Source organism: Natrix helvetica (genome assembly GCF_964273705.1).
Source record: "Natrix helvetica genome assembly, chromosome: 16".
NCBI classification, from domain to species: domain Eukaryota; kingdom Metazoa; phylum Chordata; class Lepidosauria; order Squamata; family Natricidae; genus Natrix; species Natrix helvetica.
Window position 1 is genome coordinate 11,448,410 of NC_138563.1, and position 24,894 is coordinate 11,473,303.

General features: G+C 56.6%; 1 protein-coding gene across 2 annotated transcripts in view; it reads left to right on the plus strand.

Moving 5' to 3' along the window:
• IQGAP3 (IQ motif containing GTPase activating protein 3) overlaps window positions 1-19,512 on the plus strand; it is a 28,373-nt gene extending 8,861 nt beyond the window's left edge. For both annotated transcript variants that reach the window (XM_081967783.1, XM_081967784.1), the window contains 24 exons: window positions 256-419; window positions 1,509-1,599; window positions 1,758-1,925; window positions 2,035-2,174; window positions 2,527-2,697; window positions 3,227-3,310; window positions 3,417-3,488; window positions 4,172-4,241; window positions 4,497-4,705; window positions 5,508-5,660; window positions 6,203-6,366; window positions 8,737-8,961; window positions 9,251-9,391; window positions 10,258-10,342; window positions 11,163-11,395; window positions 12,253-12,385; window positions 12,994-13,096; window positions 14,432-14,582; window positions 15,924-16,011; window positions 16,449-16,631; window positions 17,067-17,233; window positions 17,729-17,821; window positions 18,112-18,220; window positions 18,466-19,512. In XM_081967783.1, coding sequence (XP_081823909.1) covers window positions 256-419; window positions 1,509-1,599; window positions 1,758-1,925; window positions 2,035-2,174; window positions 2,527-2,697; window positions 3,227-3,310; window positions 3,417-3,488; window positions 4,172-4,241; window positions 4,497-4,705; window positions 5,508-5,660; window positions 6,203-6,366; window positions 8,737-8,961; window positions 9,251-9,391; window positions 10,258-10,342; window positions 11,163-11,395; window positions 12,253-12,385; window positions 12,994-13,096; window positions 14,432-14,582; window positions 15,924-16,011; window positions 16,449-16,631; window positions 17,067-17,233; window positions 17,729-17,821; window positions 18,112-18,220; window positions 18,466-18,579 — 3,311 coding nt within the window. In that variant the 3' untranslated portion in view covers window positions 18,580-19,512. The remainder of the gene's footprint in view (window positions 1-255; window positions 420-1,508; window positions 1,600-1,757; window positions 1,926-2,034; window positions 2,175-2,526; window positions 2,698-3,226; window positions 3,311-3,416; window positions 3,489-4,171; window positions 4,242-4,496; window positions 4,706-5,507; window positions 5,661-6,202; window positions 6,367-8,736; window positions 8,962-9,250; window positions 9,392-10,257; window positions 10,343-11,162; window positions 11,396-12,252; window positions 12,386-12,993; window positions 13,097-14,431; window positions 14,583-15,923; window positions 16,012-16,448; window positions 16,632-17,066; window positions 17,234-17,728; window positions 17,822-18,111; window positions 18,221-18,465) is intronic.
• The last annotated feature ends 5,382 nt before the right edge of the window (window positions 19,513-24,894 follow it).

Here is a 24,894-nt window from a genome sequence, read left to right on the forward strand (position 1 = left end):
CATCTCCCTTGGGGATGTGTGTTTGTCCCCCAATGACAAAGGAAGGATAAAAACCTAAGAAATACAGGACTCATTCAAGAAGTACAAATTGCTAAAGGTTTCTTTTTCCAGAGTTTAACACCTGAACCTTAAAATGTACAAGTTGCAGACAGATGAATAGCCAGGCGATTCCTCCAGATGGCACCAAGGGGAAATCCCACCCAATCCTGAAGGAGAGGTTTCTCTCCACCCATTGCCTCCCCTCTCCTCTTGCAGAGATCCTTGCTGTCCGGCTGATCAATGAGGCTCTGCTGGGCGAATGCCCGGAGAAGACCTTCAGGGCTCTGCTCCTGCCGTCCGCCGGCCTCCCCGATGTGACCCTCCCCAGGGCCAAGCGCTACCATTTCGTTCTAGCCCAGATGCTGAGGCAGAAAACCCAGGTAGGAAAACAAGGGGGGGGGAGGTTTGGGGGTGGGGCTCCTGAGCGAACGCAGAAACACCCATCAGGCACCTGGACCAAAAGTTCCAGGTGCTCCCAAAACTGGGTGCGTCCCTCCGGCTGAGCCTCTCTCCAGAAGCTGCACCGAGGGCTATGCAGGAAGCAGGAAGTGGCTTTACGGACTGAGAGAAACCGGATCCATTGCACTTTATTGCCTCCTTTCTCTGCGTAGCATCGCCCACTGCTCCAGTCGGGGCGCCTTGCAGTTGTCTGTGCTACAACTCCCAGAGTTGGGAGTTTGGGGAAACCGCAGTCCAGACGCGTGGGTGTCCCTGGCTTTGGGTGGTTGAAGCAGAGGGCTGCCCTGGGGGTCCTACAGTCTGTGCTAAATTTGGGAGGGTCGGGACCACAGAGGGGAGGTTTGAACCCCTGGCCCTGACCCCCCGTTCTAGGCCAGCTTGCCTTCTGTTGTGTCACTAGTTAGACCAGGGCTTCTCAACCCTGGGAACTTTAAGATGGGGGGGGGGATTCTGGGAGTGGAAGTGGACCCCCCCCATCTTAAGGTTCTCAAGGTTGAGAAAGCCCCCCTTTCTCCCCCCCCCAACCTCTGGTCTGCAACCTGTTAGGAACCAATGAGTGAGGCTTCCTCTGTGCATGTGCAGGAGGTAGGTAACACACGAAGCCATCCCTGCCCCCCCCCCCCCAGGTCTGGAGAAATTGTCTTCCACGAATCGGGTCCCTGGTGCCCAAAGACAGCTGAGCTAGAGATGGAGGAGGAGGAGGAGGGGTCGCCTGAAGGGGCCGGAGGCTGCTGGGCGCTTGGAGGAGGGTGGCTGTTGGTGGGAGGCTTACAGGGGACTCTGCCTAGACTGGCTGCCTCCGTGTGTCCTACCTCACAGGGCTGTTGTGGAAACGTAAGGCCACCCCACGGACAGACTCAATTTGTCGATGTTCAGCAGGTTCGGCTTTTGAGAAGCCGGCAATTGTGGCTTCTCCAGAGCCACGATTTGTCCGTCCGGGGAAGAACGGCTGCATTGCCAGTTTCTGGACGACTCAGCCAGGATGGGGCCCTTTTGTCTTCCCTCCGCAGGCGGCAGGAGACCCCGGAGCCCTCTTGTGGTGGGAGGAGATCCAGGCGGGGGTCTGCAGGGCCAACCTAGACAGCGAAGCTGCCCAGCGAAGTAAGGCTGCTCTCGGGGGGCCCTTCCACAGGGAAAGGGGCTGAAGGGCTGGCTGGACTTGAACGGCCGTTGGGAGGGAGGTGGGCTTGGGGGGAACATCTCCCAAGGGACCCGGGGCTCCCCATCCCAGCCGCAGCCCCCTCTGTGTCTCCTCACAGTGGCCCTGGGCCTCGCCGCCATCAACCAGGCCATCAAAGAGGGGAACGCAGCGCAGACAGCACGTGTCCTGCGCAGTCCTGACGTGGGTCTCCGTGGTGTGGTGGCGGAGTGTGCCACGGCTTATCAGGCGCAGTTCAGTGCCATCCTGGCAGCACGAAGGCCGGCAGGTAAAAGGGGGGGGCGTACTGCGGCCCAAACCCAGTGGGGGAGCCCACTTTCTAAGCTGCTCCTCCCGGCCTTTGCCGCTCACGTTTTGCCTTGGGGGGGGGCATGCAGGGGGCCACTCAGAGGCGCTCTGGGTACGGCACAGACTGAGAGACGGCTCCGAGTACTTCTTCCACCTGCGGTCCTTTGAGGGCTCCTGGGAGCAGCCCCTCGCCCTCAACACGGCCCACCTCAGCCGAGAAGAGATCCAGGTGGGTGTGGCAGGAGCGGAGTCCTTGCGAAACACGCGGCCAGAGGATCCCACCAGGCCCACGCAAGGCAGCAGGGGGAGCTGAAGGGGAGGCGAGGCGGAAGGGCAGAAAAGCGCCCTCTGAGCACCACGGGGGGCTTTGGACTCCCCGGGTCTGTCCTGGTGCCCCCTCATTCCCACCATGCCATGGAGGGCCCCAGTCTCGGCACAGGCTGCCCCCTTTCCCTGCGGCCTCTCTGGACCTTTCCTTCCCCAGGAAAGCTTGGAGGGCATCAGGCGGACTCTCCTGCAGGATCCTCCCAAAGGGAAGGTTTGGGCTGCCCCGACGGGCCTCTTGTCTGTCTCTCCCGCAGGGGGCCATCACACGCGTCTCTTCCGCCCACGACCGGCAGCGCCTCTGGCAATCCCAGGCCTGGCTTGTGGTCCAGCTGCAGGCCCGGATGAGGGGCTTCCTATTCCGCCGCCACTGGGCAGCTCAGCAACGGCTCCTGTCCCGGCAGGTGCCGGCAGCTGCCAAAATCCAGGTGGGCTCAGGTGAACCTTTGCAGAGAGGCTGCCTTCCCCAATCTGGCGCATTTAAGCAGGTTTCCTTCCTTCGACCCGTCTTGCGATACGGGAAGTCCCCTCGCCCCCTAAAGCGGGGTCCCAACCGCCGGTCCGTGAATTGGCCCCAGGCCGCAGCAGGCCAGAAACCAGGCCACGCAAACAAGGGAAGCCCCATCTGTGGGACGCAGGCAGCTCACAAAACCTTCCGTTCCATGGAAAACCCTTTGCACAGACCGGGTCCCTGGTGCCCAAAGGGGGGAGCGGGGGCTGCAGCCCTGCAGGAGCAGCGACTCCGTCAGAAGCCCCAGACACGCTGGGCATCAGCTGCCGCCTCTGCCTGCCTGCAGTGGGTGGGGAGGGGACTGGAAAAATGTGGGAGTGGGAGCGTCTGCTCCTGCTTCAGGGGAAGATCCCCCCTCCCCAACCTCCAGTCTGTGAAGGAGGCTGGGAAAGGCGAAAGGACGGGAGGCCCCGGAGGTCGGAGGCTCAGCTCTGCTCTGCCCTCAGGCTGCCTGGCGTGGGCACCGGCAACGCAGAAGCCACTTGGAGAGGATGCGCTACTTGCAGAGAAACACAGCCGCTGTGATCAAAGTGAGCCGCGGGGTGCTAGCCGTGGGGTGGGCCTGGGGTGGGGGGCTGTTGGCTCCCCCCGAGGGGCCAGTCATTTGCTTTCCCTCTGCTATCTCTGCTGCACCAGATTCAGTCCTGGGTTCGGATGTGGCTTGCCCGAAAACGGTACCTGGAACGCCTGCGCTACTTCAGGAAGAACGTGAGTGTTTCTTTCTTTCCCGGCTGCTATGACGTTGCTTGGTTGGGGGGCTCTTCCGTTGGGGGTCCCGGAAGGGAGCAGCCAGATGCCCCCAGAAAGGCTGCTCCTGAGTGTGGAGGCTTCCCCAATTAACGGCGCCTCTCTAAAGAAAGTGCCTTTTGTTGCCACTCATCTTCCCTAACCTCTGCGCTCCAGATGTGCAGGGATCCCACTCAGGTCAGGGGCAAAGAAGTGGATTGCAGCGGTTTTAGCAAGCAGATTTTTATAGCCAGCTAATTTGGAGTCAACAGGATCCAAGTGAACCGTTTTGATACTGCTCTCCGTTTCCCCTGATTCTGCTCTCTGCCGTGTGGGAGGCTCTGCCGCTTCTTGGAGGTCTTGAGAAGGGCAGGAAATCCCTGGGACCGTTTTCATTCTCTGCTCCTGGGGTGGGAATTCTTGTAAAGCCAGGCTGGTGAATTCTGGGAATTGTAGTCTCCGCCCATCCGGACAGCTGTCTTGTCATGAAAAATCCCTGAAAAAATCACTAAATTAACCCAACCAGGTTCACTCCAAACTACGTTGTGGGTGAATTGGCCTGATCCTCATCCCCCTCCCCCCTCCCCGGTTGTGCTCCTGTGAGCTGGTCAAGGTGCCCGGGGCAGGCTCTGAGCAGGCGGCCTCTTCTCCTGCGCCTTGGACAGGTTGCAGCTGTGATTAAGATCCAGGCCTTCGTTCGAGCCAACAAGGCGAGAGAGGATTACAGGATGCTGGGTGAGTGACCGGGTCTTCGCTTGGGGAGGGGCTTGGCTGTGCTCCTCCTTCCCAAACTTGGTGGGAATTGCTCCTCCCTTCAAGATGGGCAGGTGAGCTCCAATGAAACGCCTGGCCCGTGGGTCCAGCTGGGCCTGGGGAGATCCAGAGGACCTTCTGAAGGGTCAGTGCGGAGCCCTCCGCTGCCCTGAAGAGGGGAGAGGTTCTGGGGGCCAGTGAGGCCAATGGCGGCTTCTGCGCTCTCTCCGCTGCCAGTGCACAGCAGGGACCCCCCGCTCCGCGTCATCCGGCGTTTCGCCCACCTGCTGGAGCAGAGCCAGCACGACCACCAGGAGGAGACGGAGCTGCTGGGGCTCCAGGAGAAGCTGGTCAGGGGGATCCGCTCCAACCAGCAGCTGGAGAGCGACCTCAACCTCATGGACATCAACATTGGGTTGCTGGTCAAGAACAGGATCACCCTGCAGGTCAGGAGGGGACAGAAGGAGGGGTCTCTGTTTACAGCTGCGGGGAGGAAGGGTCAAGGGGGGGGGGGGCTCTGGGCATCCTCCGAGCCGATGGAGGCTGTTCGGCTTCTGGGTGGGAGTCCCAGCAGATCCATCAAGGCAGGGCAGGAATTCGGGGCCTTTTTCCACTTTTGGAGGAGAGTTGCTGCTTTATCGAATAAAAACTCACGGAATAGCAATAAGTAAATATTTCGCAGGGACCAACCTGAAGATGCAGACTTTAGCCCCCGAAGGAAGAGGAGAGCAGCGCTTAACCCTCCTCCTAGGCCAGGTCTTCCTAACCATGTGGCCACTTTCGGACGTGTGGACTTCAACTCCCAGAATTCCATGGCCAGCAGTGCCGAGTCCTGGGAGTTGAAGTCCACACGTCCGAAAGTGGCCGAGGTTGAATAATCTTGTCCTTGACCTTCCCACCCGAAGGCCGAAGTGACCCTCACTGAGCAGCCGAGCCAATGAGCTCCCTGGCCAGGTGGTAGTGACGGAGGTGTTCTTGCCAGCATCACCTCTGCCGGCCTCTTCGGAAGCTGCTTCTCAGCTTGTCTTCTCTAGCTCTGTGTGTGTGTTTGTGTGTGTGTGTGTTGTGCCTGTCGAAATGGAGCCTGATGTGTCCCCCCTGCCACACCCTCACCAAGCCCCCATCCTGGGACAGCCTGTTCCCTGCCTTATGGGTCTGACGGGGACCCAGACAGGCTCCTCCTGGGTGGAGAAGAGAGCTGGGGGTGGGGTGGGGGTTGTGCCATTGTGCGGCTTCTCCCCGTGGCAGGAGGTGGTGTCACATTGCAAGAAGCTGACCAGGAAGAACAAGGAGGAGCTCTCCAGCAGGATGGACGGGGGCAAGGAGAACGGGCTGAAGGCGCTCAGCAAGGAGAAGCGGAAGGCGCTGGAGGCCTATCAGCACCTCTTCTACCACCTGCAGGTGGGCGGCACCTTTCGGCCTTGGACTAAGGCCCCTTGTGGGAAGGCAAAGCTTTACTTGCACCCAAGGAGGAGCTTCTCGGTTGGGGCCCCTCCTGAGTAACCCCAGGCCACCACCTCCGCTTTGCGATGGGTGTGTGTGACCATCGCCACAGTTGGGGCCCCTCCCCCCTTGTCACCTCTTTTGTAAAGGTTAGGGGTTAGCATAGCCACGAAGAGAAAAGGAATAAAGAAATGTGGGTAGGTTGTATACAATTGAATCCTCAAAAGTCATCTTGAGATATTTAATCTTTGTTTTGTTAAGAATTAAGTCTTGTCGATTTGTCTATGTAAATTATTCTTGATCAAATGACAACAGAGCTTGGACAAATGGACCACCGTTTCTGCCCTGGGAATCTGCTTCTCTGCCCTGCCGGGTCTTCCGGCGGGGGGGTTCCGTGGTGGTCGGTAGCTGCCCTTAGCCAGGGTGGGCGCATGTGGCGCCCGGTCCAGGGAAGCCGTTGGCGCCTAGATATCCCTTTCCTGCTGTTTCCCTCCCTCCAGACTCAGCCGGTGTGTCTGGCCAGGCTGCTCATGCAGATGCCGCCCAACAAGTCCACCAAGTTCATGGAGTCGGTGGTCTTCAGCCTCTACAACTACGCCTCCACCCCCAGAGAGGCTTACCTCCTGCTCCAGCTCTTCCGGCGCGCCCTGCAGGAGGAGATCGCGTAAGTCCTGGGCGCTCCCTCCCTGCTGCTCCCCCGTGAGAACAGCCAGGCTCCCTTGGGGGCTCCTGAAGCGGACAGGACAGAGGTTGGCAGGCCAGGCAGCCATTGGCCAGGCTGGCTTCCGCCTCTTGCTTCCCCTTTTCCTGCAGAGCTTATTACAGTCGCGTCCCTCACTGTTTCGTCCAGGGAAGCACCTTGTAAAAAAAACCTCACGAGCTCAACTTCCCTGGACGAAACAGCGAGGAATGCGACGGAGCTGCAAGCCTTGGGTAGGATGCGTGTCTCGCGGCCCAACACCTTCCCCCCCGCCCCAATGCTAACAGAATCCAGGCTGCTCCCCTTCCCCGCTGCCTCTTTCGCGAGAGGGGTCCTCTTGCTGTCTCTTCTCCCCACCCCACCCCCATCCCCTCGCTGGGCCTGGCAGGCTTCCTCTGCAGCTTCCAGGCCGGGGCAGAGAGGGCGAAAGGCTCACCCCTGGGGATGAATCAGACGCTTCACTGGAGAAGGCGCCCCACGCCAGCCTGGGCTTCCTAAATCTCTCGCTCCCCAGATTGCCCCCCTCGCAAAGAAAGCCCAACCCGACGCAAACGCCGCCTCCGGCCACCTCTTCATCCTGGTGAAAGTACTCTCTGAAAGGATGGTCTGCAGGTGGTGGGGAGGGACATTTCCTGCACATTGGCGGCAGCGTCTCCTCGCAGGGCTTCTCCCGATGCCCCAGGTGCGAAGCAACATCCCGTAAAGGAAGGCATGGAAATCCATACAACTGGGATGTCGGAAGAAGCCCCGTGAGGAGACGCCGCTGCCCATGTGCAGGAAATCTCCCCCCCTCCCTCCCTCCTTCAGAGAGTCCTGTGGGCTGGCCGGAGAGGTCTTCAATGAACCTCGCCCTTTGCCTGTGTCTCTGCAGGCGGCAGCTTCTCCTCGCAGGGCTCCTTCCTCCTCCTCCTCTCTGGTCTGATTCAAGCAAAACACTGTCAAGAGAGGGAAGTATCTCTTCCCCCTTCCTTGCCAAACTATGCGTGTAGGCATGGCATTTCACAATATGTCATGCCTGCACGCATTTCACCTTAATCCGCGGCTGCCGGCTCCCTCGCTTGTGTGTTTTCCATACACGTACCGACACACCCACCCTGCCTGGGGATGCCGTTTCCCCCTCCCAAGATTCCATTTCCAAGGAAAGAAGAGCGCTGGGGCAGCATTGGACTTTCCCCACCCCCCCCACCCCCACCCCTTGCCCTGCCCTGCCTGGCTCCTCTCAGCCTCCGCTTTGCTCCTCTGAAACCCTTGCGGCCTCTTTCTCTGCTTGAGCCCAGCCGGGGGAGGGGGGTGGAGAGGGGGGCGCTGAGGGCCAGGTGAAGCTCATCGCTCCCTTTTTGCCTTCTCACCCAAAAGCCGCTTCTTCAGCAGGGGACTCGAGGCGGCCTTCCGGAGGCTCCTGGAGCAGCTGCTACCCACAATTTTTTTTTACCCTTACTTTGTCCCAATCCCCGTGGCTCCCTATGAAATCGTGGGGGGCCTGGGGTGCACCGCTTGCCCCCCCCCCCCCCCCCGCTGCCTTTGTGGCTGCAGTCGATGGCCAAAGCACTTCTCAGAGGCCGCAGCCTGAGCAGCCCCCGCAAATCAGCTCTTTGGTGAATGGCGGCCAGTTTGGCTCAGCCGATCTGATATTGAGGTGGGAAGGGAAGGGATTCCCGCTGTGCTGGCCATGCCACCCTTTCACTAGGGGCTATTTTCAGGGGAGGGGGCATGTTTACACCCACCCCAAAGATCAGGCCTGGCCTTATTGTCAGGACGTGTCGTATTTTGGGGGGAAACACGGTGGGAGAAGCAACCGTGGTTGATGAAGGGAGAGCCGCCTCCTCTCCTCACGCATCCTGGCCAGGGAGATCCACTATGGATTCATGCAACTTTCCTGCCATTGTGAGGGCTTCTAGCCGAGCCTCTTCTTCATTTAAATAAGGTTTTGCTTGTGTCTCCTGAGGTTGACTGATTCCAGGGCTGAGTAAAACAGGCTGGCATATGCAGAGAGTCCTCAATTGTTACCATTGTTTGTTTAGCAATCATTCAAAGTAACAATGGCACTGAAAAATAAGACCAAGGGTCCTGGCACTTGTAACCCTCATGGCATCCCCACGATCAGAACTCAGGTGCTGCATCAACCAGCGCATATTTACAACGGTTGCAGCATCACGGCCCCTGTTGGCGACCTTTCCAGCTGGATTCCCACCGGCAACGTCGGAGGGGAAGCTGGAGTCCTTGCGTCTCTTCGCATATGCCGAGATGCTGCCCCCGAACAAGAGGGGGTTGGTCCCAGAGCGGCCGCCCTCCGCCCGCCAGGTGGTAGAGGTGCTGCCTCTGTCTTCCTCCCAGGTCCAGAGTGACTCGGCCGCGGGAGATCCTCACGGGGAACCCAGCCGTAATCCGCATGGTGGTGAGCTTCTACCGCAACGCCCGTGGGCAGAACGCCCTGCGCCAGATCCTGGCAGAGCCGGTGCGGGAGGTGCTGCAGAAGCGCAGCCTGAGCATCCACACCAGCCCCGTGGAGATCTACAGGGGGTGGATCAACGAGACGGAGTCCCAGAGCGGACAGAAGAGGTGGGTGGCCACGTTGCTCCGCTCCGCTTGGCTCCCTTCAGACTGGGAGGGACGGCAGCGGGAGCTCACGGCTTGACACTCTGGGAGCCTACGGAACCCATGGAGACCGCAGGGGGGCTGGAGCAACAGGGGACACACACACACACAGAGACGGAAGGAAGGAAATGGGGCCATGGCAGGCACCCACAACGTGTTTTCTGCATGAGGCAAAATGTCACTCAATTGCGGGAGGTAGAAAGAGCAAAGCTGGTGAAAGACTTTATGCTGTTGCTGTTTTCTCTCCCCCCAGCAATCTGCCGTACAACATTACCCCACAACAAGCCCTCGGTCACCCAGAGGTCCAGAGGCGTCTGGACGTCTCCCTCGGCCATCTCCTTGTGCTGGCAGACAAGTTTCTCTCGGCTATCCTCTCGTCGGTGGACAAGATCCCGTACGGCTTCCGTTCTGCTGCCCTCCTCCTCCTCCTCCCCCTGGGGTTGGCACCTGGCTTCTGGCAAGAAACAGAACTGCCGGTGTTAGGAGATGGCCGCGATGCCAGGCGATTTCAGGCCTCTCCCATGAAATCCTGCTAGAGGTGGCAGCACCGTCTCAGCCCTTGCAGAGCTTCAGTCGGGGGCATCCACACAACTGGCAGACGAGAAGACGACGGGCTGAGATTTTAGACAGCCTGGGAAAAGTTGCCCCTGTTTCAGGCCACGCGGCCCCTGCAAGGCTTTAAGCAACAATAGAACCCCCCCACCCACCCCGCCTGCTGATAACGTTTCCTGGGGCGTACCTGTGTGTGCTTCCTCCAAAGAATTTCCCTCCTCCCATTTGCAACTCATCTTTTGCAAGCACAACAACCCTGTGGGGTGAACTGAGTCAAGGAAAGAGAGAAAAGGCAAAGTCCTGGCTGGGTGGGACCCCTGCCCTTCCCCACATCCCCCTCCCTCATCAGCACCCTTATAAAACCTTAGCATGGTTTTATCTTAGTTTAATATATTATCTTCTGTACTGTACAGATATTTATGCCAGTGCTTTGTTTAAACTAAGTGTGTATATCAGTGACTGATGACTCCGTAGATGCCATACGCTAAATCAATAAATAAATGAAAACAGCACCCTTTTGGCCAGAGAGGACAGTTTTCTCACCTATCAGATTAATGTTCCCGTCCATCGAATTGCTCCAGAGTAGAGGGGTGGGTGTGTCACAGATGGACCCCATGCAGTATGCCCATTTTGCGTATACTGGAGTTGTGTCAGGGGTGGGGGCTACTTCCTGCCCCACCCAGGAATAAAATACGGTTTTCCTTTCAGGTACGGGATGCGCTACATGGCCAAAGTCTTGAAGGCAACCTTGACTGAGAAGTTCCCAGATGCCTCCAAAGAAGAGATCTACAAGGTCAGTGGGGGGCTGGGGGGGGGAGGCAGGGCACAAAAGCAGAACCGGCACCTACCCCTCCCTCTCAGAGCCTGCTCTTTTCCCTCCGTTTAAGGTTACTTTATGGGTTCCTCAGCCAACATGAGAACATTGAGGGCACATTGGATTAGGGCCACACCAGGGGTCCCCAACGCTTGGTCCCTGGGCCGACACTGGCCCACCGGTCCACACAAGCAGGCAAAGCCCCATCCAGGGGGTTCAGGCAGCATGTGAAACCACCCCCCGCCCCTGGTCCATGGAAAAACCTCCCCCTGGAACCGGTCCCTGGTGGCCCAAAGGTTGGGGGCTACAGGGATCCATGGCTGTTTCTGTCGGTCCCTGAAAAATGAAAGCTCTGCGTAAAGAGAGTACGAACGTCCCAGCCGCTCTCTGGATTTGATTGGCAATTCAAAGCCAACTTTAACCTGGTGAGTCCTCAGGGAGAGATCCAGAGGGGGTCAGTCTAGCAGCCAGGATTCCACCTTCGGACCTCCCATCCTGCGCTCCACGGGTGCCAAGAGGAGTTTGTCTCCCTGGAGTTACAGGGAGCTGCCTTTAGAGGCGCGTCTAAGGGAAACGGCCCCAGGGGGCCACCCCACCAGCAGCTCTCCAGAGGCTCGGTATTTTGATTCCATCTTCTCCATGTCAGCCCTGGGAATGGGGGGATCGAGGACGGGGGTGGGTCAGCAGAAGACCCGTCAGGGCACTCCTCCTCCCCCCCCCACGCCAGAAACGGTGGGCTTCCCATGGACCAGCCGTGCTCCTCGGGGTGAGACCTTCTGCTCCCTCCCTCCCGTCTTAGGTGGTGGGCAACCTGCTCTACTATCGCTTCCTGAACCCGGCGGTGGTGGCCCCAGATGGCTTTGATGTGGTGGACCTCTCTGCTGGGGCACCCCTGCACCCCGACCAGAGGCGCAACCTGGCCTCGGTGGCCAAGGTCCTGCAGCATGCAGCTGCCAACCAGCTTTTCGAGGGAGAAAACAGCCACTTGAACGTGGTCAATCAGTACCTGGAGGAAACGCACCAGAAGTTCAGGTTGGTTGGGAGACGAACCGCCTGTCTTGCCTGGCGTTGTTGCCTTAAGGTCCCCCCCCCCCCCCCTCCAACCCTGAGGAAGGAGCAAGGTGACATTCCCATTCACCCCTCTTGGTGCAATGGGACTCCTGCCCCATTCACAGCTTTTGGGTGTCTGGGTTGGCATTCCTGACCTGTTAACTGGGCGTGTCCCCCGTGTCGTCATCGTCCCCCCCCCCCCCCGTGCCCACTTTATATGGGCAGTGTATAGTCTGCTCCCCCTGCTTAGCCTGTGGCCCACCTGGGCTTTTGGCCAAAGGAAAAGGTGCAGCTGGATGAAGGGTGAAGTCCTTCCGTACGATCAAAATGGCAGCTGGTCCTGAAGCATCCCATAAATTCCAATAAATAAATGAAATATGGGAAGGTGTGATAGAGGCGTGATTCCCCTCCCATCAAAGAACTTGGCCTTGGCTGTTTGGGAGGGGAGGGGCCCACCGTGCCTAATCTAGTGAAAAGAAGGACACCAGGGGTGACATGATGGCAGTCTTCCGAGACTTGAGAGGCTGCCATAAAGACGACGGGCTCAACCTATTCTCCAAAGCACCAGAAGGAAGAACGAGCAGTGGGTGGAAACTAATCAAGGGGAGAAGCAACCTGGAATGAAGGAGAAATTTCCTGACAGTGAGAACAATTAACCGGTGGAACAGCTTGCCACCAGAAGCTGTGGGTGCTCCAACAGTGGATGTTTTTAAGAAGAGACTGGACAGTCACTTGTCTGGAATGGTCTCCTGCTTGAGCAGGGGGTTGGACTAGAAGACCCCCAAGGTCCCTTCCACTCCCATGATTCCATGTTCTTTTTTTCCTTCTGTCTCTTCCAGAGCATTCATCCACGCAGCCTGTTCGGTCCCTGAACCGGAAGAGAGATTTAAGGTGGACAAATATTCGGAGCTGGTGGCCATCACCAAACCAGTGGTCTACATAACAGTTGGGGAGCTGGTCAACACCCACAAGGTGCAATGTCAGATGTCAGGGAAAAAACATGAATTAAAAGAGAGGGAAATAATTGCTTTTGCCCGTAGGCCAATCTCTGGCTTTCTTGATTGTGATTTTGCAAGCCAGGCTTTGTGGCTCGACACATGTGGAAATCCAACAATCTGTGGGGTTTTTTTTTTAAAATAAGCCCATAGTGTTTATAGCCCTGAACCCTGGACCCACGTTCCCCCCCCCCCGGTTCCCCCCCCCCCGGTTGTATCTTTTTCCCACAAAGCCTTTGGGTTTACAGCAGGGCATCCAACCTTGACCCCTTTAAGACTTGTGGACCAGCTAGCTGGCTGGGGAATTCTGGGAGTTGAAGTCCGCAGGCCTTAAAGTGGCCGAGGTTGGAGACCCCTGGCTTAAGAGTGAGGGTCTATGTGGCTTTCTTGCTACTCAGGTTCTTCACCTTTGCTGCCTTGTTTCTGTTCATCCCTTCGTTGATTCATAGTTTTAAGGCTGCACTTTGATTCTCCAAATGATCTTTGTTTCACCCCACCTGGAAAGCCCTTTGGGAGGCCAGTGGGGTAAATGGGGCACGGGGGAATGTCCCCCTCTCTGCTTCTTCCTCTTTGCCAACCACACAGTTGCTGCTGGAGCACCAGCACTCCCTGGCCCCCGACCCCCAGGACGCCCTGCACAAGCTTCTGCAAGACCTTGGAGAGGTGCCGACCGTTGCCTCGTTGATAGGTAAGCTGAGGGCGCTCTTCAGACGGACAGCCTCCCCTCCCAATACCATTCTGGCATGGGGTGGGGCACTATTCCTGCCCAAGAGAGGAGGGCTCTGAGAGCACCTTTTCCAGTTTGCATGTTCTATAAAAGAACTTACAGTCCGAATAAAGGTTGCCAGTTGAAGAAGCTGCTTGAAGAAGACACTTCCTAATTTTGGCCTGCCAGAGACCAGCGTGTCTCTCCTTCCACAGTGTCTGTTTCTGCATTTCTTTCATTCTGCAGCCACCCAATTCTGCCAAGTGACTCTGGGTGGCTTATAATTCTAAAATTATAAAACAATTACAAAACATTAAAACAGTAAATACATCCACAAAAATGAATAAATGCAAATGGCAGCCCTGATGTTTAATCAACTAATAGTGAAGCCAAAAAACAAGGCCCTTTATAAACCTAAACCAGGTTTTTCGAGAGAGTGGGGGGGGGCTGCTGTGTGCAGCCCACTCCCAGGTTTTGGGGCCTCCTCCTGAGGGGCCGTAGCCAGCTGGCGCAAAAGCAGGGCTGGGGCAGTTCAGGACCCGCCGTTACTCTGAGGCTGAGCCCTTCTGGGTAAGGGTCCTTGTGGGACACAGTCAGTCTGGCAGAGGTCCTTGTGGGATGATCCCTGACTGGCCCCCATTTGAGGCCACGGAGCTTCACCCCACGGGTTGCCCCCTTCGCCAGTTTCCCTCAGGCGAACTGCTTGAAACTGGCATTGGCTCAGGCAGCCTTGTGCTGATGCCAGGACCAGCTGTTTCCTGTTGGCTCTGCTGTTGTTTCCTGCTGGATTGTTTGCCTGACTTGATAGTTCTCAAGTATTTCAACAACCTAATCAAGGAACCACCAAGAAGAAAACCACATTCCCACCAACACTGACAGCACAAACCATTGCATATAAAAAGAGTGCAAGCCCTACCCACTTTTAGCACTGATGATATTATCTAGTTGGGTAACGAAACGTCCACAAGAAAACTAACCTCAGATAGCAATAAGGGCTCCACAGCCACTTTCCTCCTCCTCCTCCTCCTCCTCCTCTCCACAAACCCTACCCCCTTCTAGCACTGATGTGGTTATCTAGTTGGGTACTGAAACATCTTCAAGAAAACAGCCAAGCTCAGGGAGCCCCAAAAGGCCTTCGCGGTTCCGTCCTGAGCTGCAGAGACCCTCTTCTCTTGGCCATTCCTGCCCTTCAGTGGCTGTGGCTGGGGTCCCAGACTTCAGGCTCCCCCAATCCATGCAAGCATCTGCCCCAAAAGAGCCCTGGGCTTCTGGCCGGCTTTCTAGCCCGGGACCTGTTGGGTTGCTGTCCTTTTGCAGGCCACAGCCTGGGACGGGGGGCAATCGGGACCTGGGAGGACGCTTTGCCTCAGCTCTCCAGAACGGAGCTCTCGCTCACGCTCAGCGGCAAATGCGACGGGCTGGAAGCCGAAGCCGAGGGGGAAGCGGTTGCCGAAGGCCTGTGGCTGAGGTGGGTGCCTGCATCCCCTTGCGAGGGAAGGTGGTCGGGCCTGCGTCCCTCCACCTCAAGCCTGATGAATGGCAAGTGGGTGACGGCCAGGAGCACCAAGAGTCTCTCGGACACTCAGCGATACGGGAAGCCAGCGGGAAGGGCAAACTGCAGGATTTTAGGTAGCCCTCAATTGGGCCTGGAATTACTACCGCTAAGTGATGTGGCCGTCAAGCATGATGTCATGTTGTGTGCGTTCTTAGCAACGGCAGTCCCATGGCCCTCATTAAGTGATGTTCGTGGTTGTTAAGCAAGGACCTCTCTGCAACTTCCCACAAGTGGAGGTCATTGGGGAAGCCAGGGGGAAGTGGCAAGTCGCATGCAAGCAGGGCAGGAAGCAGTTGCTGCCACCTGGGGAGATTGCAGGGGTGGCTGGTGAGCATGTCACACCACTAGAGGTGTGTGGGGGGGGGGGGGACAGACCAGAGCGACCTTCTCTGCTCCTTTTCTCGTGGGCGTTGTGTGTGGGAGGCTGGCAGGGAAGGTTGCAGGTGGCGATCATGTGGCCCTGGGGGGGGGGGGCACAGCTGTCCTGTTGCAGTTGCCAAAATCCCAAATCCCAAACATTCGACCGCAAGGGGGATGGGAGAAACAAGGACTGGTGGTAAAGTACCCTTAGTTCAGCACCCTCATAACAGTCACTGAACAAGAGGTCGGTAAGCGAGGACTACCTTGCATCTTGCTGAACCAGAGGTTCACCAGTCTGTCTCCCTGCGGCAAAAGTGGGCTGCCAGGAGAATCCCCCCCCCCTGCCCTCGGCAAAAGCTGGCAGAGTCTCTGTTCAGTTCACGTGGGGTGATTCGCGCCTCTCCCTTCCTAATCTCATGGGGGGGGGGTGTAGTGGGGACGTCTCCCATCCAAGCAGTAAGCAGGATTGACCCAGCTGAGCTTCTCTGGCGGAGAAGTCCGAGGCAGGCGAGTCCTTCAACACCCCCCACTCACCCTCATTGTGCCCGAGTCCTGTGGTTGCGCTTTGCACGGGGATTAAGGCTCATTAGGAGAATTGCTTGCCAAGCGATCTGTTCTCAGAGCAGAATCCGGACGGGCCCCTGTTTGTCCCAGAAGGGCCACCGCTTGGTTAACAACAACTACCCTTCTGCCCGTTTACTTGGCAGCAAAACAGGATTAAACCCAAGTACATTTCCTAGAATCGCAGCAAAAAGAGCTCAGGCGGGGTGACCGTCTTCCACTTGTCCTGCTGGGCAGCGTCTCAGTGGCCCTTTGAGACGGCCTGAGGGCCCCCCCCTGCGCTCTGCCCACAGTGACCGGTGACCCCCTTGTCTTTCTCTTTTTGTGATGAAGCACCAAACAGATGCTGGTGGACGTCATCCAGTCGCAGCCCGGAGACTCCCTGGCTGAGATCCTGCACTCCAAGGCATCGGAAGCGGAGGTGGGTGCGGAGCGATGAGCAGGGGAACCGATGGCCCAGAAGGGCCTCTGGGTGGGTCTGCCCAGGGGCTTCACTCCAGATTCCTGCAGGCGAAGTGGGAGGGTCCCGTGTGGCTTGGAGGGCTCCTTCCCCCCCCCCCCCCCCCCCCGCAAAAGCTCTGAGCCATTTGGATGACTTCTGGAACCGGAAGAGAATAAAAGGCCGTCTTCCTTCACGTTTCCTGTGGTGGGGAGTGGTCTTCTCCCCCCTCCCCCCCCCCAGGACAGTTCGGCTTCAACCACGGTTGCCTTCAGGAGGCCAGTGAAAAATCAGCTGCGGAGACACAAGTGGGATCTCCTGGTTGGGTCTCCATGGTTGGATTGTAGCTGAATTGATGGTCTTCCACTTATGACCGGCAACGTAGCGACCAGTCAAAGCTGCAACCTCCTTTTCCGCAGGAGCAGCTCCACCGACAGCTCTTGCAGGGAAGGGCCACTGGACACCCGCAGGGTCGAGAGGGGTCACTGCACGGCCATCTTTCCCTGGCCGAGAAGAAGAAGAAAGTCCTCCGGGACCTGGAGCGCCTGGCTTTGGTGGGCTCGGCCGGCCAGCCCCGGGCCCTGCTCAGCGAGATTGCCCAGGTGACCCGGGCAGCAGAGAAGGGTCGGCCACCCCTGGCCTCTTTCACTCTCTGGCCTACCTGGTGGGGCTGTCGTGCATCCTGGTTAACAGTCGCTGTAAACTTGCAGAGAAACCGTTCTTAGGCCGGCTGTGGGGAAGGGCCAGAGAGAGGCGCCTTTAGCTCAGGGGGGCCCTCCACCCTGGCGACTTTAAGGCCGTGAACTCCTCAGCCAGTTGGAGTCCACAAAGTCGCCAAGGCGGAGGAGAGCCAGCCTTATCCTTCTCTTGCGAAGTGGGAGAGCTGCAGTCCACTCACGTTAAACGGGGGATTCTGGGAGTTGCAGTCCACTCATGTTAAAGTTGCCGGGATTGAGAACAGGACTCCAGCGGAGGGCCGGTGGGGGGCCAATTCGGCGCATTGCCGGGTGCATTGGGCCGCTCTCCGCTTCCCGTAGGATATCCGCTCCCAGAGGCATCACCGGCAGTGCCGCAGGAGGCAGCTGGCCAAGCTGCAGCAGACCCTGCGAGGCCTGGCCTCCAAGCGCCGCTTCTACCAGGAGCAGGTGGACTACTACCAGAAGTATCTCCGCACCTGCCTGGACAACCTGGCCACTGCAGACAGGTATGGGGCCCGGCCGGCTGTGGCCCGGTCCAGATGAGGAGCAGTTCTGGGGGCCTCTGCCTGGGGCTTCCTTGCCTGGAAAGAAGGCTGCTAATGGGGCAGCTCTTTCTTTAACCAAGGGAGGTTCTGCCTTTCCCCATATGGCCTCGGCCCTCCTTGGCAGGGAAGGTGCAGCACACACACACCCAACTCACCTTTTGCAACTTTTCAGGGCAGCCACTAAAAGAACATTGCAGGTGCTCTCCCCCCACCACCCGAAAGGCCCCTCTCCCTTCCCCAAGCAGAACCCCTTCCCCTGGCATTCCTTGTCCGGCAGCTGTGCCCAGGTACAGCCGGAGCCCAGTGGGGCTCAGGAACTGCTCTTCTCCTCGCCTGCTGACCACACTGGGGCCCAGGCAGAAGGAGCGCCAATGTGGGGGCAAGCGAGGCTTGGCGTTCTCCCTCCCCCTTGCCCCACTTCTCATATCCAGGCTGCCCCCCTTTTCTTCCCTTCAGGCCCAGCAAGAAACAAGCTGTGCTCCATTACACAGCAGCCCGCCTGTTTGAGAAGGGGGTCCTGCTGGAGATTGAGGCCCTCCCGCCAAACCAGTAAGTCCGGACGCCCCCCTGACTCCCCCCTGACTCCTGCTGCCCCCCGTTCTTCCATGTGGACACACACACACACACCCGGGTGTCCTCTGAGCCTGCCTGTGGGGGGCAGGGAGGCAAAACGCCCGAAATCTCAGCTTGCTGTCCTGAACGAGAGGCTGAACTTTTCTTTCTCGTTCTGTGGGAAAAGCAGATCTCTTTCTTGCAGCGTCTTTCATCCCCAATGACATTTTCTCAGCTTCAGGCCTTTAATTCCTCCCCCTCTCTCTGGTTCCCCCCCCCCTTTCCAGGCTTAGAAATGTCATTTTTGATATTCTCCCTTCCCGAGAAGCTGGCAAGTTCCAGGTGAAGGCAAAATTTATGGGGGTCGATATGGAAAACTTTCAGCTTAATTACCAGGTAAGGGGCCGACTGACAGGAGTTGGATTGTTTAATTATTTGCTAGCTTTCCAATGGTGGGAGAGGGAGACTGGGTGAGGCCCAGGCACATTGCAGGGCTACCGTAGACCCATCACCTGGGCACTCTGGGCCCCGTCAGCAATAGTTAGAACGTGGAGACATTCTGCTGTGGGAAGGAACCTGGGAGGTTCCTCGTAGTCTGACCCCCCCCCCCTGCCACGCCAGACCTCTTTCTCTCCCTTCAGGACCTCCTCCAGCTCCAGTATGAAGGTGTGGCTGTCATGAAGATGTTTGACAGGGCCAAAATCAACGTCAACCTTCTAATCTTCCTCCTGAACAAGAAGTTTTTCAAGAAATAATGTGCTTTGAGCAACAACTGTGGATGATTGGGGTCCCTGTTGGAAAAATGCCAAAGAGATATAGTGGTGCTTGCTTCACTCCAGTCCTGCTTCAAAGAAACCCAGGAGATCCCCCCCCCCTCAGAGGGACCCTCAGGGCACCTGACTGGACTCCCCCACACCCGGGCAGATCCTTGCATGGCCGAAGGCTTCCTTGGCATACAAACCTCTTGCATGTAGAACACTAGACCAGTATATCAAGGATAGGCTGCTTTTCTGAGTGCAAAGCATCTCCCCCGCAGTCCAGCCCTCTTCAAGCACAAACACAAGGACACAGCGGTCATTCAGCCCAGGAAGCCTAGAACCTCGGGCTTCAGGAAGACTGAAGGTTGCACGCCTGGAGACCCAGTCTCTCGATTCAATGCCTGCCTCCCTCAGTTGCTAGACTCTGAGAAGGCCAGTGGTCTCCCCCTGGGTTCCTCCGCCTTTTGGACCCCACGGGGTTCCTGGCACTGAACTCCTGGAGGGCAGTTTGTTCCCCCACCAATAGGGCAGCTGGCAAGAATCAGGCCTGGCAGCTGCCCGTTATTTTGAGAGAGGGGGGAGCAGTGGTGTGCGTGTCTGAGAGAGAGAGCGAGAGAGCGAGTGTGCTTTTTAACACTTGTCACTGCCAGTGGGAGTTCACACAAAATCAGGTTTCCTCAAATGGAGAGTTTTAGAAATTCAAATTTGTGGATTCCACTTTCGCTCAGTGCTAGTTTGAAACAAGCCACAAAGTTGTTAAAGAGCTCAATTATTTTTATACCAGCGCTTGGAAGGCTATTGAAAACTGAATTCATTGGATCTTCCCTGATAATTTAAGTATTCAATCAAAAGAATAAGATAAAATGTTTACACAGATTGTTAATATAATCAGACATTTTATTAAGATCTACAATAAACTCTATTATTCAATTTTTTAAAAATGTGATCATTGAATGTTGTCTGCTAGAAATTGCTATGGGTGTAACTGAAGGAATTCTGATTTATGTTTTGTACACCAGTCACCAGGATACAATTCACAGTTAAAATGCAGAACTTAAACCTAATAATTGAGAACAGAAAAATCTAATGGAAGAAACCAAGTCCAGCGGATAAGGAAAACATGGGGACTTAAAAGAAATGACAGGAATATGAAAAGCTGAATGATGTTCCTGTTGTTGAGACACACTGGGAATTTTTTTAAAATGGCTTTTGGTAAAAATTACCCAGTCGATTTGGGAAACAGAAGAGACAGGGAGGGAGGGCAAATTATGCCTCTTCCTGTTTCTCTCTTAATTTCCTAGCAATATCCAAAGGCCACAGCATTAAACAAACATTTTGTATCTTCCGAATACTCCCAAGCTTTGAATGTAAAAAGTTCTCTCGGCCTGAGGAAAAACGCTGCCAGAGGCGATGTGTCCATTAGGTGGCGCTGCTTTCAAGGGAAGCCAGAAAAGGGAGCAAGGCAGAGGTTGGGAGGACAGAAGTGGGGGAGATACCCAGCCTGGCCCACCCACGCAGGGGCCCAGGAAAGCCCCCCTGGGGTGCCCAAGAAGTGCCACCAGTCGCTTAGCCTGATCCCATTTCCAAGCCTTTGGAGCGGAAGGCCATAATCTGGTGGTGATGAGTTTCATAGGCTAAATCCAAAATCCGTTTATTTTTTGGGGGGGGGGTTGGCATTTATAGGTAGTTGTGGGCAATGCAATTAGGGAATTGTGCCATGCGATCCCCTCCCCCAAGCCTGCTTGATTCCCCTGCACTGTGGACAGCTGAGTGGGAGTCTAAAGGGGGGCCCCACTGAGAAAGCCCCACAAATGCAAAGGGTCTGGGCCGGTTGGATGGGGCCACGGAGGACGCTAAGGATGGCCAGAGCCTGGCCGCTGACTGCCTGCCTCTCCCCATCGATTTGGTCAAGCCATGGGGCCTCTGCCACTGCCCAGGGACCTGCTTAGGACTGGGCCGGTCTTGGACTTCCTCTGGCCACGCTGAGGGTGAGGGGAGCTCAACTGGACCCTTCAGGGCCTGCAAATCTTAGAAACCAAAGACCAGCCTGAATGTCCAGTTCTTTCCTGGTCCTTGGGCTGCACAGATCACCTGCCCCAGGAGCTGGGCAGTGGCAGAGGGGGCTGTCCCCACGCAGCCCAAGGGTCACTCTGGGTGGAGGAAGCCCTGAGCCAGAGGGGGCTCCAGCCCTCCTGCCTCTTGGAAGGCTCCCGTGCATTCTTTCCGACTGATGGGCAGGGCTCGGAGGAGAGCCAGCCGGGAAGCAGAGGCACCCTTCAACCGCTGGTCGGCTGGCTGGCTGGGGCCCCCAAGGCTACAGAGCCCTGGCAGGAGAAGAGGGCATCTGTGGCCTGTGTGGCTCAGCCAGCCAGAGCAGATGGGGCAGGGGAAGAGCAGGGAGCGACTCCCCTGAAAACAGGGGGAGAAAGAGTGGGGCCCAGCAGAGCTTGGAGCCCTACACGGGGGGGGGGTGTTGAGGCCCACTGATGCTTTGCTCAGTTCACTGACCCCAAGGGTGGCCTGCAAGGGCTGCTTTGTGTGCGATGGTCAAGACGTTGATCCTGGAAAGGCTGGCTAGGGGGAGGGTCAAGCAGCCAGATGTGCAGCTGTCCAGGGAGAGGGCACAGCATCCTCTGAGCCAGGATGATCCGGAGAAGCAGCTCCACACACCTGGTGCTGATCCTGGCAGCCCCAACCAAAATTCAGCATGATGGCATCATGTTAACCTTGCAGGGTGTTTGACTGATATTTCCTCAGCTCCTTCACCGAGGTCTCCTTAAGTGGCCCTGTTGAGGTGAGACATCCCACCCCCTCTTTGTAGGAGGGAAGCCCCTGCAGGGCCAGAGGGCAAAGACCCCCCCATGACAGGTGAGGAAATATAAAGGCTACCCTGAACTGTTAAGCTTCATCCCCGCAGATCTGGCTGCAGGCCAGCTGCAACGATGCCATTGCAAAGGGAGCCCACCCACCCCCCGTTGCTACCCAGTTGGGGAAATACATGGGGGCTGGGACCCCCCCCCTTCTCTGGAAACATCCGTGGCTGCTCCTAGTACTTTCAAGGATATGGATATTAACGATGCCAGAGGGAGCTAAATTGCAATTTGTTCACTTTGTGGTTTTGGGATGAGCGTCTCTTGTTTCTTTTTGGCTGGAGTTGTGGGGGCCCTTCCTGATCCTTCCCATCTTGGAGCTGAGCTGCTTGCAACTGAGGAGTGGGTCAGCTCGGTTGGATGTCCTTCTTTCTAGAGAGGGTCAGCAGCCTAGCCTTCAATTCGAATTCTGTGGCCTTGCAAGTCGCACTCAGCTCCCACCATGATGGTTCCTTGCCTCTCCGAGAGCCTTCAGAACTATGGCCAGACCGTGGCCGTTTGCCAAAGGCTCCTGGCTGGTCCCCAATGGAGTGGCCTTGCTCCACCTCCCTCCCCTTGGCCGGACGGTGTGGGCAGAGGAGGTGCCCTCTTGTGCAGGCACTGGCATCCCTGCCCAGCCCCACTCTGGTCCCCTGCCGGCAATGTCCCTCCCTTGCACAGAGAACCTGAAACTGGCCAAAGCAGAACCATATCGGATCTTTGCCTCACGGTCCTTGTGACAGTGGGATGCCACCCCCACCCCCACCCCCTTCTACCCTGGCACAACTGGCCAAAGCCGTTTCCTTTGTTAGACAGCGAGCCTTCTTCAAATTAAGGAACATAAGGTGGCTATGGTTGCCAGGGCGACATCTGATTTCCTTGGCAACCGCAGCCGGGTGAAGCCAGCTGAGTTTCATCAAGGGTCACGTTGCAAACTGAGGGAGAATGGGGGGGGGTGTAAGAAGGGGGGGGCACAGGATGCCACCCATAGGCAGGTGCAGAGTTTAAGGCTAGAAGCTGCTGCTGCCCACCGTCCCCTCCCTCGTCCCCTCTTGGCCCCTCCCAGAGGGCTACATCACACATGGGCAGCATCACATGGGAAGGGACAGAAGAGGTGGGGAACACTTTCCTCCCCCCTCCCCTTCATTTGGTTGATGTTGCATGGGGTTGCCTCCCCAGCAAGCCCCGAATGGCTCCCCAAATTCCTAGCTGCTCTTGCTCTTCCACCCCCTACGGGGCTTAAAGGTCGAATGTTACTTCTCCACTAATTCTGACCCAGGCTGAGAAAGACCTTTCATCAAAGTTCCAATTTAATAGGAGAGACATGTTGGTACAAACTGTGGAAACCCGAATCTGAAAGCTTCCTGGGTTTCCCACCCAGTTGAAAGTTCATGATCTTGACCCCCCCACCCCCACAAGTCCATCCCATGGCCCAATCTTCCTCTGCCACGCTGGCATTTCCACCCATCTAGTTCCGGTCAGGTGCAGAGGTGCAGAGGCAAAGAATGACCTTGGGCTTCTAGAAAGGCATTTTTTATTTTGAAAACAAACACATTCTACTCCTTACTATTCCCCCTCCCAATTCCCCACTAATGAAACAGACTAGTAAAATAATAGAGTGTGTGGCAGGCCAAAGACCCTAAAAGGAATATGACTGCAGGCCTGACACTTGGAGCCATCCAGTCTGCCCAGGAATCCACCCCCAGCCCCCACCATGAGGATTTAATAACCACCTCCATGGAAGGAGACCCACCCTGTCCTGAAGGCTCTACCCCTGGACAGCTGATGTCCAACCAGGTGCTTCCTTATCCTGCCTTCTGGAACAAAGCAGGCCCCACTTTCTAGATGTCAGCTCTGGCAGCTTTGATGCCTCCCTAAAGTTGCCTCTTCTCCACAAGGATTTATCATCACTTGCCATTCTGGACCTGATCTACGGTGCCACTTCAGCCCCGTGCAGCCCTCGCCCAAGGCTCTCCTGCTTCAGGTCCTTTCTCTCCCCTCTACGGGCCGGTCTTTAAGCTGACCCTGACCTGAATGAGATTAAAAGGCATCCCGACCATCAAGAGAGAGGAAGGGGGTAGAATTTTGTTGGTTGCACGTGGGAAAATGTGCACCCTTTTGCAGGCAGACGAAGCTGTGCTCTTGGCTGAGAAGCCATTTTATGCTGGGCAAGTGACAACCACAGCTTTGAAAACGAATGTATCAATGAAGATCAAAGCAGCTGTGTTTGCCGGCAAAAACAGAGCAAGAAATTGGACGTTATTCATAAATGGTGGAAACCAGAGCACATGCCTACATTTCTAGAGTGTGTATGTTGGGAATGGGATAGCGCATGAAGACATTTCCAGGTGGGCAAATGTGGCCTGCTCCAAATACGCTGCAGACAGTTGAAAGAAAAGGAGAGGAAAGAACGAAGGGGACAAGTGCAAAAGTGGGTTCCATGAGAGCATCTGAATATAGGAAGCTGGGACTGTTGAGTGCCCAGCAAAGCACCTGCAACCGACCTCTCCCCATTTCTCTTATGCGGGGAGGGAAGAGGGAGGTTAGGGAAGCTGCCATTGACTTGTGGATTTCGATTTCCAGAATTCTTTAGCCAGTTCAGGAATCCTGGGAGTTGAAGTCTACAGGTGTTAAAGTAGCCGAATTCGGAGCCCCCTACTTTACTGTCATAGCCATCCTCTTGAATTGCATCCTGGGAGCCTGTCCAGCTCACACAACAGGGGTTTAATGTACCCTCAGGGGGTACATGGGGAAACCCCTCCGGGCATGTACTGCCACATTCTGAACCAGTTGTAACTCGGGTGGCCTTCAAAGGCAGCCCCCTGTAGAGGATGCTGCAGTAATCTAGGAGGGAAGGGACCAAGGCATGAAGGGTCTCTGTAGACCTTTTCCCCTTTCACTACTTGGGTCTCTCAGGGCTGCGTTTTCCTGATTATTTCACACCTGTTGCCTGACACTGCTTACCGTCAGAGGGGGCTTGCAGTTCCTGCTTTTGGCCGGGTGGGGGAGCCAGAAACGGCTGGTTTTTCTCTCTGGGCTCCCATATTCTGGCTGGCCTCATTGCTATATAGCAAAGGCCAAACTCTTCCAGGGTGATTTTGGGAACTAAGTGAGTGCTGCTAGAGCACGATTTCTTGGTTAGTTAATTTACATATATATATATGGATGGATAAAACTATATAAAAATCTAGCCCAGCTTCACTGATTACAAGTTTGAAAAGGCAACGTGGCTCCATCTGCAATCAAACTACACTTGGGGAGGGAGAGCACAAGCGAGCACTGAGGAGACCACAGGAGGAGGCAGGAAGCCAGGCAGAGCCATGCTGTAGTACACATACTTCCCCCCAGCCTCTTTCTTTTGGAAGGCTCGGCTCGGCTCCCCTCCGGCTTCTCTGCCTCTCCTCTCACCCCAGCCTGCCAGCAGGAGGTGGTGGGTGGGCTTTCCAGGCATTTCCCACCCAGA